The sequence below is a fragment of the Hemibagrus wyckioides genome, linkage group LG14, assembly GCF_019097595.1.
Source record: "Hemibagrus wyckioides isolate EC202008001 linkage group LG14, SWU_Hwy_1.0, whole genome shotgun sequence".
Taxonomy (NCBI): domain Eukaryota; kingdom Metazoa; phylum Chordata; class Actinopteri; order Siluriformes; family Bagridae; genus Hemibagrus; species Hemibagrus wyckioides.
Window position 1 is genome coordinate 23,979,422 of NC_080723.1, and position 12,755 is coordinate 23,992,176.

The 12,755-nt window shown below is 39.0% G+C and overlaps 1 protein-coding gene across 2 annotated transcripts; it reads left to right on the top strand.

Annotated features, from left to right (window-relative positions):
* Positions 1–12,388, top strand: LOC131364270 (uncharacterized). Of its 2 annotated transcripts, none has more exons than XM_058407366.1 (2): positions 1–140; positions 7,964–12,388. In XM_058407366.1, exon 2 carries the CDS (start codon positions 8,004–8,006, stop codon positions 11,550–11,552), a length of 3,549 nt encoding a protein of 1,182 aa, XP_058263349.1. In that variant the 5' UTR covers positions 1–140; positions 7,964–8,003; the 3' UTR covers positions 11,553–12,388. The 2 variants fall into 2 exon arrangements, with proteins under 2 accessions (XP_058263349.1, XP_058263350.1); XM_058407367.1 differs by lacking the exon at positions 1–140 and adding an exon at positions 879–1,250.
* The last annotated feature ends 367 nt before the right edge of the window (positions 12,389–12,755 follow it).

Below are 12,755 nucleotides of genomic sequence, written 5' to 3' on the forward strand. Positions count from 1 at the left end.
TGATGAGGGCGGGGTTAAGGCATGCTGGAGAGCTGGTGCTGCTTTTAATAGACGGGGACGTGTGTGTGTGTGTGTGTGTGTGTGTGTGTGTTACGAGCTGGATTAAATCGTTACCTGGATTGCCCGATAAAGCGGAATTTGTAAGTAAAACGCACTTTATTTGATTTCTTTATTTCTTTGATGTAAAGGCGCATACCGGATGTGCAGATGTGGATGTGGTGTACAGATGTGCAGGAAGATGTGCTTGTGAAGGTTCTGCATGAGCGAACGACGCGCGGAGCACAAACTTTTTCTTAGCTGTGGAGCCTACACACACACACACACACACACACACACACATTTTGGCATTTGCCCAGAGTTTAAATCCCGAAAACAGCACGCGATTATTTTACTATAAGTGTTTTTATTCCAAAGAGATTTCTTTGTGTTCTTTCTTAACATCAGAGCTGCTACACAATATTCTCTCTTCATCTTAATAATAATAATAATAATAATAATAATAATAATCGTAGCTCGTCATGTTACAGAGAAACTAACAAGATTTTGTAAACTCCTCTGTCCTGAAGTTCCAGCTTTACACAGCACTGACACTGGAGACTCATTCCATACATGACACACACACACACACAACATTTCCCCTTACTGGAAACGTCCATGTTAATGATTACACACATTTTATCTAATCAGAATCATCAGAATAAACAGATTTCACCATCATTATTGTTACAAAATGTTCTATTTTCTACATAGTTATTGTAAACGCCCGGTATTTAGTATATTAGAGACTTTTGCATAGTGGTATAATGGAGCTCTAACATCAGCTGCTTTGTGAGCTGGGAGCTTTTCTGTACTTGTTATTATTTGTTATTTGGCATTTGATGTTAAGTTTCTCCTGAGTAAATCTGTCAGTGTTTGAGGTTTTGGTGTAGCTATTATTCAGAGCTCTGTGGGTGATCTGCAGGTTCCTGTGTGGTAATGTTGGCATGCATAGAAACAAGAAGAGAGACTGGCTCACCCATACGCTTTCTGCTTGTCTTGCCTCGCCTCGCGTGAACTCGACATCAAACGATGCTGTCAGTATGATTACAAAGTGTGAAAACTTTTGATCTGCATGAGCAGAGCATGAGCTTCTGAGTCTGGGGTAAAAGCTCGTTATTACTAGCTACAAGAGGAGTATAAACCTGTGGAGAAGAATCTGTTCGTAGAGAAGTGCACTACGGTACTATTCAGACGGGATTAGTTTTCTGGAGGTATGTAAGTCTGAGTAATATTTCTGGAGGATGTTTTTGTAATTATGATTCATTCACATGGTATTACATAGTATATGTAAGTGTATATTGAAAAGGGCGTGGCCTCACAAGTTGCCCTTGACTGATGATTAGTTTGACCCTAACATGCCAATAAGATGTCTAGAGCTGTTCCTGTGCTACAGTTCTGTGTTTTAGAGCGAGAAAGAGCGAGTGCTTCTCCTACTAGTTTCTTTATCTAATTTTATCTTAAATCTGATGGAATTAGTGTAAATTAGTGTAAAGTGCCGCTTGAGCTTTATTACTGACTTATCATGGATTTACCTGTTTAGTTTTTGGGCAGTTTGGGCATTTTTGGTCAGTCCATTCTTCTTCTTCTTCTTCTTCTTCTTCTTCTTCTTAAAAAACAAAGAGATCAATGAGTGACTCAGAAATGGGAATGTCCAGGTACCTCTTAATACATACAGGAAATAGAAGGTATGAAGGTAAGCTGTAAAAGTGTCCAGGTGTGTAGGTGTAGCAGAAACTAGGAGACAATGCATGGACAAATACAGAGATATAAGAAAAGCAAACATGGGGGTCCAAAGGTACATTAGAATATAATGGGCTCAAATAGATCTTTATACAAGGAACCTGGAAAAGAGAGGATTTTCACTCGTCCATGTTAAAAGGAGCCTTTAGAGTAAAATAAAGAAGAAACAGAATAATCAAGACAAGCTATAAGCTTTCCTGAAGATGGTCAACCCAAGGCCTCCTGGAAATAATGGGAACTTAAAAAACAGCATGCGTGAGCAGAATTGTGACTGGATGTAAGCAAAAGGGGAAGCGTCTGGTTGCGTGTTTGGACGAGGGTTGATAAGAGGAACATGGATGAAATGTATGTAAGGATACTGAAACCATAGGAACCTCAGTGCAAGTTTGAGGTTTAAGGCATCTGTGCTACTGGATTGTTGACTGCTAATAAAGCAAACTCCTTTGAAACCAGTCTTCATGAATCCAGTTATTATTTTCAGTCTTATGCTACAGCTTAAATGAATATAAACAGCTAAATTGAATGTTGTAGGCCAGTAGAATGTTGTAGGTCAATAGAATTTTGCAGGCTCAAGGAATGTAGTAGGTCCAACAAATATTGCAGGCCAGTGGATTGTTGTAGGCAAATTCAGTGTTGCAGGCTAGAAGCAAATTGTTAAAGTCAAATAGTTTGCAGACCAGTGGACCGCTGCAGGCAAAATAAATGTTGCAGGCTAAAGGAATGTTTTAGTGCAGTGAAATGTGTAGGCAAAGTGAATGCTGAAAGCAAATGGAGCAATGCTCATCATTGAAATGTAAGAGTCTATTAAAATGTTGAGGAATAAAGGAAAGTTAAATACGATTAGAATACGGGAGGTTAATGTAACTTTGCCTGTTACAAGATACAAGATGTTGATGGCGAATGAAATATTGGAATAAAATATCGCAAGCCAGAGGAATGATGATGGTCAAAAAAAAGTTGCAGGTGAAAAGGATTGCTTTGGGTCAATGGAATATTGCAGTGCAAAGAAACACAGGCTAGTTGTAGGCCAGTGGAAGGTTGCAGATTAAAAGAAAATAATAGGCCAAGCAACACTATGGAATATTGCAGTCCGTGTCTATTATGCCATTGGGCAACTGAGCAGTTGAGGGTGAAGGGCTTGCTCAAGGGATTTAATCCCAGAGTTGTAGGTCTGAGGAATGCTGCTAGCCAGTGGAATGTTGCAAGGCAAAAGAATATTTAAGTCAGAGGAACACTGCAGTCCAAAGGAATTTTTTTGCAGTCCAAAGAAACACAGCAGGTCAATGGAATGTCGTAGGACAATTGAAAGTTTGTAAGCAAGTTAACAGTTGTAGGTCACTGGAATATTGCAAGCTACAGGAATGTTGTAGGTCCAACAAATGTTGCAGGCCAGTGTGATCTTATAGGCAAATTTAATACTGCAGGCCAGAGGAATGCTGATGCCTAAAGGTATGTTGCAGGCCAATGAAATATTACAGGCTGAAGGATGCTATAGGTCCAAACACTACTACAGGCAGGTGGAATGTTGCAGGCATCTGAATATTGCAGGCCAGAGGAATGTTGTAGCCTAAAGGATTGTTGCAGGCCAAGGCAATATTGTGGAATATTGTAGGCTAACGGAATGTTGTAGGTCTAAGAAACATAGGTCAATGGAATGGTTTAGACCAATGGAATATTGCAGGGTAAGTAACATAGCAGGCTAAAGGAATGTTGCAGGTCAATGCAGTATCCTGGAATATTACAGACAATTTACGTGTATGCTTTGCAATGCTGGGATTTGAACTCATGACCATTCGATCAGTAGTGAAATGTTTTAATCACTGTGCCTCAGACTAAACGGTTAAAAGGAACATTGCAGGTCAGTGGAATGTTCTTGCAGAGCAATATACAAAAGTGTCTATCAATGAATAGATTAAGTATATTGGAATGTTGGATGCTGAAGGGATGTTGCAGGTCAATGTAATGTTGCAGTTACAAATCCAGAGACGCACGTTCCCTTAGCTCTTGTCATGGTGTCACCAAAGGTCAAAGATAAAAAACATATTTCCTGATTCGAAAAGTACAAAGTTTAATCTAGTACAAGAGATTTTGCTGATTTATATATATTTCAGTAAATAAATTCATATATGGATGTTGGGGATATTAGAAGAGGTATCCATGTAGGCTGAGGAGCACAGGACAGAGGTGATATGAGTCTGAAACACAGGATCCTGGGAATGTAGGGTAATTTGCTGGAAAATCTGAAGTCTTAACAATGGAGTCATGCACAGTGAGTCAAAAGCAATTTGGATTGTGCTGACCTAAATTTTTATATGCTCCTTTTGGTGAAGCAACAGGAAACCACAGTACAATGTTTAAGAACGGAAATGAGTTCAACGGAAATCAACACCTGTGCAGAAGAAGGTTATAGAAACTTGACTTAGTTCATCTGTAGAACATAGTCAATGTAAGTGTTATATAACATCGAACATTAAGCCTCTTTCCAAATTCTTCCTTATTCTTCCATGTATGGAATACACAGTACTTTCATATACAGGACATGATATGATATTTATGATATAAAACAGACACAGAGGGTGATGGTTATTTTTCCAAACCATATATGGAATCTCACAGCATCATCACCTTCATTAACATGTGACCTGTTACCAAATCTGGAAATTTAAAAATGTTGTAAGTGTTCTGCATTTTATTTTGTATATAATGTTTTGGTGTTTGGTTTTAATTTAAAATAATTCATAATTGATATTATATTATTATTAATTTTTTGCTAATTATAATCAGGTATAATCAAATGCTGTGTCTTTCATTTTTATTTAATTAAATTTTTTGTTGTGTATTGTCATCCTTTAGAAAGGTTCATTTAATCAATGGATATGTTTTTTGTGTCCAGATAAATTTTGAGATGTTTTAGAAGTTACCAGTTCAAATCATGAAAATTAGGTAATACGTTACTGTTTTCCTGTAGCCAGTTATTTTTTGTCAGAGATCCTGAGCCTGTATGCAGACTATGCCAGTGTGACCTGCTGTGTCACAGTCTATGACTATGCATGTTTTAGCAAAATATTTAAGCAAAATATGAGTCTCTACTGGTTGTACTGTTGTTCTGTGGTTGCGCCGTGTTGACTGTGTCAGGTTAATAGCTCTGTCAACTCTGGGGCTAGTGGTGGCAACTCTCATGTCTGTGGGGCTGATACTGATGCTCATTGACTCTTTGGGGCTGACAGGGGTAACTGTTGACTCTAGGGCTGATGGTAGCAAGTATTATCCTTGAGGTTGACAGTGGCAACATATGGTAGCATGGGGCTGACGGCTGCAGCTGTTGGCTCTTTGGTGGTAGCAGGGGTTACCATCAACTCTGGGGCAGGTGGTGATTTGGTGGTTTATTTCTTTTCTTTTTTTATTTATAAATACAGAATTATTAATCCAATCAGATGCTCATGCATAAAAGCTTGATAGCATTTGCACAAGGGTTGCAGTAGACCTTGCTTTGGCTTGCCAGGATGCTCAGAGAGTAAAGGAAATGCTTCTTCTTTCCGCTGCAGATCTGCCTGCTGAAAAAAAAAGCCAGACAAAAATTTATTTAGTGATCATTAGGTGCGTTTACATGGACACTTTTTAATCGGTTCGGACTGAATTCAATCAGATTGACGAATCCGATCGCAGCGTTTACATGAACGCGGTATAAAGTAATCAGATTGTTATGCGCGTTTACATGACACATGATTAGAATCGGATTAGATCTTTTGACATGCGCACAGTCCACGAAAACATCCATACGTCATACGTCATTCGTATCAACATCCGTACGTCATACGTCATTCGTATCAACGTCCGTACGTCATACGTCATTCATATCAACGTCCGTACGTCATACGTCATTCATATCAACGTCCGTACGTCATACGTCATTCATATCAACGTCCGTACGTCATACGTCATTCGTATCAACGTCCGTACGTCATACGTCATTCATATCAACGTCCGTACGTCATACGTCATTCATATCAACGTCCGTACGTCATACGTCATTCGTATCAACGTCCATACGTCATACGTCATTCATATCAACGTCCGTACGTCATACGTCATTCATATCAACGTCCGTACGTCATACGTCATTCGTATCAACGTCCATACGTCATACGTCATTCATATCAACGTCCGTACGTCATACGTCATTCATATCAACGTCCGTACGTCATACGTCATTCGTATCAACGTCCATACGTCATATGTCATTCATATCAACGTCCATACGTCATATGTCATTCATATCAACGTCCATACGTCATACGTCATTCATATCAACGTCCATACGTCATTCGTATCAACGTCCGTACGTCATACGTCATTCATATCAACGTCCATACGTCATATGTCATTCATATCAACGTCCATACGTCATATGTCATTCATATCAACGTCCATACGTCATACGTCATTCATATCAACGTCCATACGTCATACGTCATTCGTATCAACGTCCGTACGTCATACGTCATTCGTATCAACGTCCATACGTCATATGTCATTCATATCAACGTCCATACGTCATATGTCATTCATATCAACGTCCATACGTCATACGTCATTCGTATCAATGTCCATACGTCATATGTCATTGCACATGCGCAGAACTTTCCAGGAACATATTCCATCCGATTAAGTGTTTACATGTCCTCTCGATCGAACTAACAATGGTTTAAACCACCCCTTACCATCCGATTGAAATTTTAATCAGATGTGGCAAATTCCATCCAATTGATGTGTTTACATGACACTTTTTTAATCTGATTGTGCTTCTAGTCCTGTTACAATCAGATTACAAGTGTCCATGTAAACGCACCTATTGTGATGTTCTCACAACTGAGACTAGAGGAAGCTGTTCTTTGTATGAGTTTTGTAGTATTTATTTATTGTAGTTTTATTTGTAGAAGATTTTAAATATATTGAATATAATGAATCTAAAGAAATGGTATATATGAGATACGTGCTGAAAACTGCCTGAATTTTGGCTGTACAAAATCTGTGAAACAAAAGCATGAAGCAATATTGAGGACTATATGAAATCCCTGAAGCATAGACCACCCTGCTCTTTGTGGCAGTGTATAACAGGAAAGGCCAAAGGTGAGAATCACCTAACAGATGCATAGCCAAAAATTCTTTATTGACTGCCAGATGATTGTTCGTGTCAAAGTCTTTGTGTAAATATAGTGACACACTAGATTTCACACTAATCTTTGAATAATAACTATTACATTCCTAAATAGTGTGCCTCTGGTATGTTCTTTGGTTTTTCCTGAAAGTTCCGGACTATCAAATCTGTAGAGCTGACATTGAGTTTAGTGGTTGCAACTGTCAACCTTTTGGTTTTGGGATTTGAGCAAATATAGAATAACTGTAGACTCTACAGTTGGTGGAGGCATTTGTCAAAGATCTTTGGGGCTGACAGTGATAGTTGTCCTTTCTGGGGTTGGTGGTGGCAGCTTTCTACTCTCTCGGGCTAACTAATGGATCTACTGGTGGTGGCTACTGTAAGGTTGTGGGGCAAACTGACAACCCTAGGCTCTCTATGGCTAAAAGTGGAAATTGGCAACTCTGTTGGGCTACAAGTGTTGGTAATTTCAAGCCAGCAGTGATATCTCTTATCATCATGGTATATGTGGGCAATTTCTGGGGGTGCCAGTGGCATATGCTAGATCTGTTGGGTTGGTAGAGGAAACCACTGTCTATGGTGGTGGTCATAGTCAACTACTAAGAAACTATATAATCTGTGATGATATGAGAGTTAAATTTTCAACAGATTTTAATAGCCATTAAAATAATGTATTCAGCAGACTACAATGTTGGGCAAAGGGAATGTCCAGAAAAGTAAAACATTTCTTTCACCAGATATCAGTTTATACTGACATTATGACCCATGAGGTTTGTCATTCCAGATTACTTTTATTAATGAAGATAATGGCAGGCATAAAGACGGTATAGATGGTATAGTCAAATGGTTTAGAACGGTATAAATGGTATAGAAATTGGCATACGTGAAGGTATACACTATTTAAAAATAATAAATTTATACCAAATTTAGTCAATAGATATCCTGGATTATGTGGTTGGTATTTATCATTATGTATTTTATGACTATGTTGTATTTGCCAATTCTATTCATTTTTTTTTCTTTCAGATCCGTCAGTGTCCAGAAGAGAATGACATAACCTGTCAGAATGCAAATCTGTCAGAATCCATCTGTCATGGAGAACAATCTACCTAATCCACCCCAGACTGTCTTGAGCAGGCAATTTTGCCCCACACCGCAGATGGCATATGGTCAACAGCAAAAAAGCTTTGATCAACAATCTTCCAGAAGCGATCCTCATGCTTTCTTCCAGCCTACATCACGTTCAGCTGATTTGCAGCCAAACTGGACACCACAGATGTGGAGCAGTGGACCACAGAATCAGTTGCCTTACATATCTCCAGCTTCTGGCAGAAATCATCTATCAAATATCGTACACCATGCAGCGTTCAAAGCAGGACAAGTAGAAACCCTGACTGTAAACCTCAGCTGTGATCCAAAGGTCATAAATACCGCTAATCAGAGGAATTATAAGGATCTGCACTCCATGCAAAATGTCAGTTGTACTAGCAATGCATTTGTAAATAGTTCTTGTACGTATGGTTCAGTTCCACCCGGGAAACACCCTATAAATAGATGGAGTACATGCTACCATGGAGTGCATGCTACACACCAGCCTGCAGCCCAGTCACAGAAGGCATTTTTAACTGCTCAGATTAATCATGCAGAACTGACAACAAACATGAATCAAGGTCAAATGAGAATAGTAAGCGAAACACCCAACTCTGTTGTACACGTTCCTGCTGTATCAAGTCTACCAGTGAACTCATTGCTGCCTTCACAGTTTGTGATTTCCAGCAGTCACAGCCAGGTTCAAAATCCATTATGCCAACCTACACCATGCAGAAAATATGATGGTTATGGTTACATTGATTTACAGCATAGTTCAAGCAACATTCCACACCTGCCAAAAAGGGCCAGGTTGAATTCCGCCACAGTGAGTGGGCTAACTGCAAACTCCCAGGACATATCCACTTTTAGCACTTCCACCAGTCACACATCATCTCCCAGGTCAGGTTCAGGATCTGATAACTACTCCCATGGGCATTTAATACATCAATTGCTGCGAAATCACAACAACCAGATAAGTGGTCTGAATTCCTCCAGTTTTGGGTCCCAGTTTGCTAAGAGCAAAAGTGGATCCCAGCAATCTACACATGATAGTACAGCTAATTGCATCACCACTGGATTAAACTACAGTCAAGACAAGGCAAGGCAAGGCAAGACATACAAGGAACCTGTTAAAGAAACAGGCATTTCAAGGGGGAATGCAATTGGAGCTGTTGGTCATCTGGCAGAACCACAAAGGTCAAGGCAGAATCAGAGCACTAATTGGAAAAAGAGAAATGAAGAGTCCTGCATATACCCAGTTGTGTGCCAAAATCTGGTAAAATCACAGCTCAGAATAGTTCATCAAGTCAACAAGGCAGTAGCTGTTGTTCCACCAATTTCTCAGCAAGTCTTTAGTCATGGACCACAGAATGATGTTACTACAAGCACTCATTTCAGCCTCCTCTTGAAAACCAACATTGCCAAGAGTCCTTTTGAGAAGCATGAGAAGGAGACAAATGTACAAAATATGACCTTTAATGTCATTGAGGGTCTGTCTCAGGTACCTTCATTACCAAGTTCTTCACCAAGACTGGGATCAGCAGTTGATATCTCTATAATGCCTACAACAGAAAAAAATCCAACATCAGGCTCTCAAAGCTGTGAGAATTCTCAGTGTGAAAATGACCCTGTATCTGCAACCGAAAACTCTAACAAATGTCAAGGTGCTGCCCACATTATTGATTCAACATCAAAAGTTTCAGTAGAACAAAGTAATGTCAAGGAACTTGAATCTTCTTCAGAAGAAACCACATTTGATTTGTCCACAGTTCCTGTAGTTGAATATACTTTGCAGGATCTGAAGGATATGGTGAAAACTTTAGAGGTCAATGCACGAGAGAGAGACAAATCCACAGTAAGTAATGTTGTAAAGTGCATTGTAGATCTGTTTCATAATGGGGACAAACAAAACTTGGCCAATTTAGTAGCATTAAAAGAGGTGTTCAAAAGTGCATCAAAACTGTGTGTAAAAGAAATGAATGCTGTGGTTCTTCAGTATCAGTTACCTAAACATGTAAAAATGCTGGATAATTGTTCGCAAATCCTTATTAATGAAACCACCTTAACATCTGAGGACTTTAAATCCTCCTGGCTGAATGTGACTGGACAACCACCCGATGTGGATAATGTTCTTGCAGAACCAATGTCAGACTATAACCTCACATGGTGCAAGAAGGTTTCACAGCCAGTGTCTGAAAGTGTTAGGAATGTTGTAGACAGTCTAGCCCAGACTGGTACAGAGAATCCTGAAGATCTGCGTGTGAATGCTTATAAAGACATACCGAAGACCATAACAGATATGGTAAAAGACAACATGCAAGCATTCACTGACCCATCACTTACAAGCAGTTCAGACGAATGTGTAACAAATAATAATGACGTATTTGAAAAGGCAGATGATTCTGACAATTCAGATTCCACCAATGATTTGCCGGAAATCATACTTCTTTCACCAGAGGAAGCTAGAAAAATCTTCACTGAATGTTCTGAACCTGACCAGAAGAGAGAGCGTCATCAGATATGCCAGGAGGAAAGGAAGGACTTCAAATTCACTTGCCCTCACATGAATGACTTAGGCAGTGACAGTGACTTCTTCTGCCTCAGTTGCTGGAATAAGACACCAATACTTTACATTGACCAAGATGAGACTTTGCTCACCCCAAGGGAGGGGGAACTTAATACGGAGTACCAGAGACAAAGTCATAGTCCACAGTCTGGAAAACCAATCGAATTCCCAAGTGCACCTGTATGCCCAGAGAGCAGCATAATCAAGTCCGTCATATCCACCCAAAAATCTGATGGATCTGATGTGATGAGAGATCCTAATCCAGGTGGTCAGACACAAAGGTCTAGTCCACCACTTGCTCGATACCCTAACCCAGGCACCAAGAACAACAGCATCATTAAACCAGTTGCAGAGGATCTCCAAAAAATGATGTGTTCAGCTGGTTCAAGGACAGAACACCTAAAAAAGGTAGACTCTCCATCAGGGACCAAAATATTACCAGGAATGACTTCTCCTTCAAGGAATTTGCCTTGCAACAATGTAAAATCCCCCCAAACTGATGTAGATGGTATCTTATTCAGCCGTACTCTTGTAATTAAACATACTTGCACCTATAAACAGCCAAGTGACCACAGGTCTACATCTAGGGATGATGCTCAGGGCTGTAATGAAAGCAAAGAAAGTGGTAACTTTGATCTGCTTTCTCCCAAAACAAAAGTAGGTACTCTTTCTCAAACACCAAAGGGCAGTGAGACACCTAAATGCAATAATGCATTACTCCAAAATCAAAAGAGGTCAATCATGATTGAACAAGGACATGATGGACAATGCAACGAAACAAAGAAACTGAGATTAGAAATTTGTGGGTCCAAAAAAAGCACCTTAAGCTGCCATCATGAAAAGTCTCCTGTTTACTTCACAGTTTCTTCCTGTCCAAATAATGGAAAGAGCTACACAGATCAGCCATCAGCTAAGAACAAGGTCTACAGCCAGTGGAATACCACATTCATCCATCCATGAAAGAGTTCCTCTTCATATAAGAAAAGACAAAGACGGATCGGCTAAACTAAAAAATACAAACATTGAAAATAGCTTTGGGGGAAAGACTTCTTTGACAGAAACAATCAACTTAATGGACCCGAAGGACACAAAGGGCTGAAGAAGATGACGACAATGATGATGCACAAGAGTACAAAAAGTTAAAGCATGCTGATGTGTGTGGAATTACTGGACATCATTTATCAATCTTTTGATAAAAGTGTGTAAATGTTTTTGTAAACTAAACCAAAATATATTTTTACATTTATCTTGGATTTCAATAGTTTCTTTTATACTTTTATACTTATAAATCACTTGTAAATTATCCCTAAAAATGAATAATATATAATATTCAAAATAAAAAAGCAAGTGCTAGCTATGGTGTTTGTTTATGGTGTATGGCTCTGAGCAGACAGACTGGGCTGATCTCGGCATTTCTTTTGCCATAAGTTCAAGATTTGCTATCAGCTCTAAATGCAGTCAGTGAGATGGAAACTGTTTTTGCGATTGTTTTGTGGCAAGAATTGTCTTAATGCTAATCAAATAGAACTAAGCAGCAGTTTGTGGTAGCATATTACTGACAGGAAACCGCCACCTTTAAAGCTGAAGACTTAGTGCAGGAAGTGTGCAAAACTGGGCTGAAAGCAAAAACAAAACACCAAAGCAATGTGTTGGTGCATCAGTGTTTGGAGTGATATGTTCACCAGAAGTAGGGGAGATGTTTGGTAATTTGTTAGTGAGAGTGAGAATGAACAAAACAAAAAGCCAGAAAATGTTTAAAAAACAAAACAACTGTTAACATGTATACATGAGATTTATGGGAAACTATGTCTTATATGTGTATATATATATATATATATATATATATATATATATATATATATATATATATATATATGTATATATTTAGTAATCTATATATATTCTATAATAATATAATAAATATATATTCAGGACTTCAGTAATCCATATGTAACGACAACAAAAAACAGTCAGTTGTTATTTTAAGACACGAAGGTCAGGTGTTCTGGAATAGTTCTTGCAAGAACAGTATTGTCAAGTGCATTTGCAAAACCCATCAAGCACCATGATGAAACTATCTCACATGAAGACCATCCCAGTAAAGCAAGACCAAAACTGACCTCTGCTGCAGAGGAGAAGTTCATTTAGAGTGACCAGCCTCAG

Excerpts from the sequence above, each read along its gene's own strand:
- LOC131364270 (XM_058407366.1), top strand. The coding sequence starts at position 8,004 with ATGCAAATCTGTCAGAATCCATCTGTCATGGAGAACAATCTACCTAAT.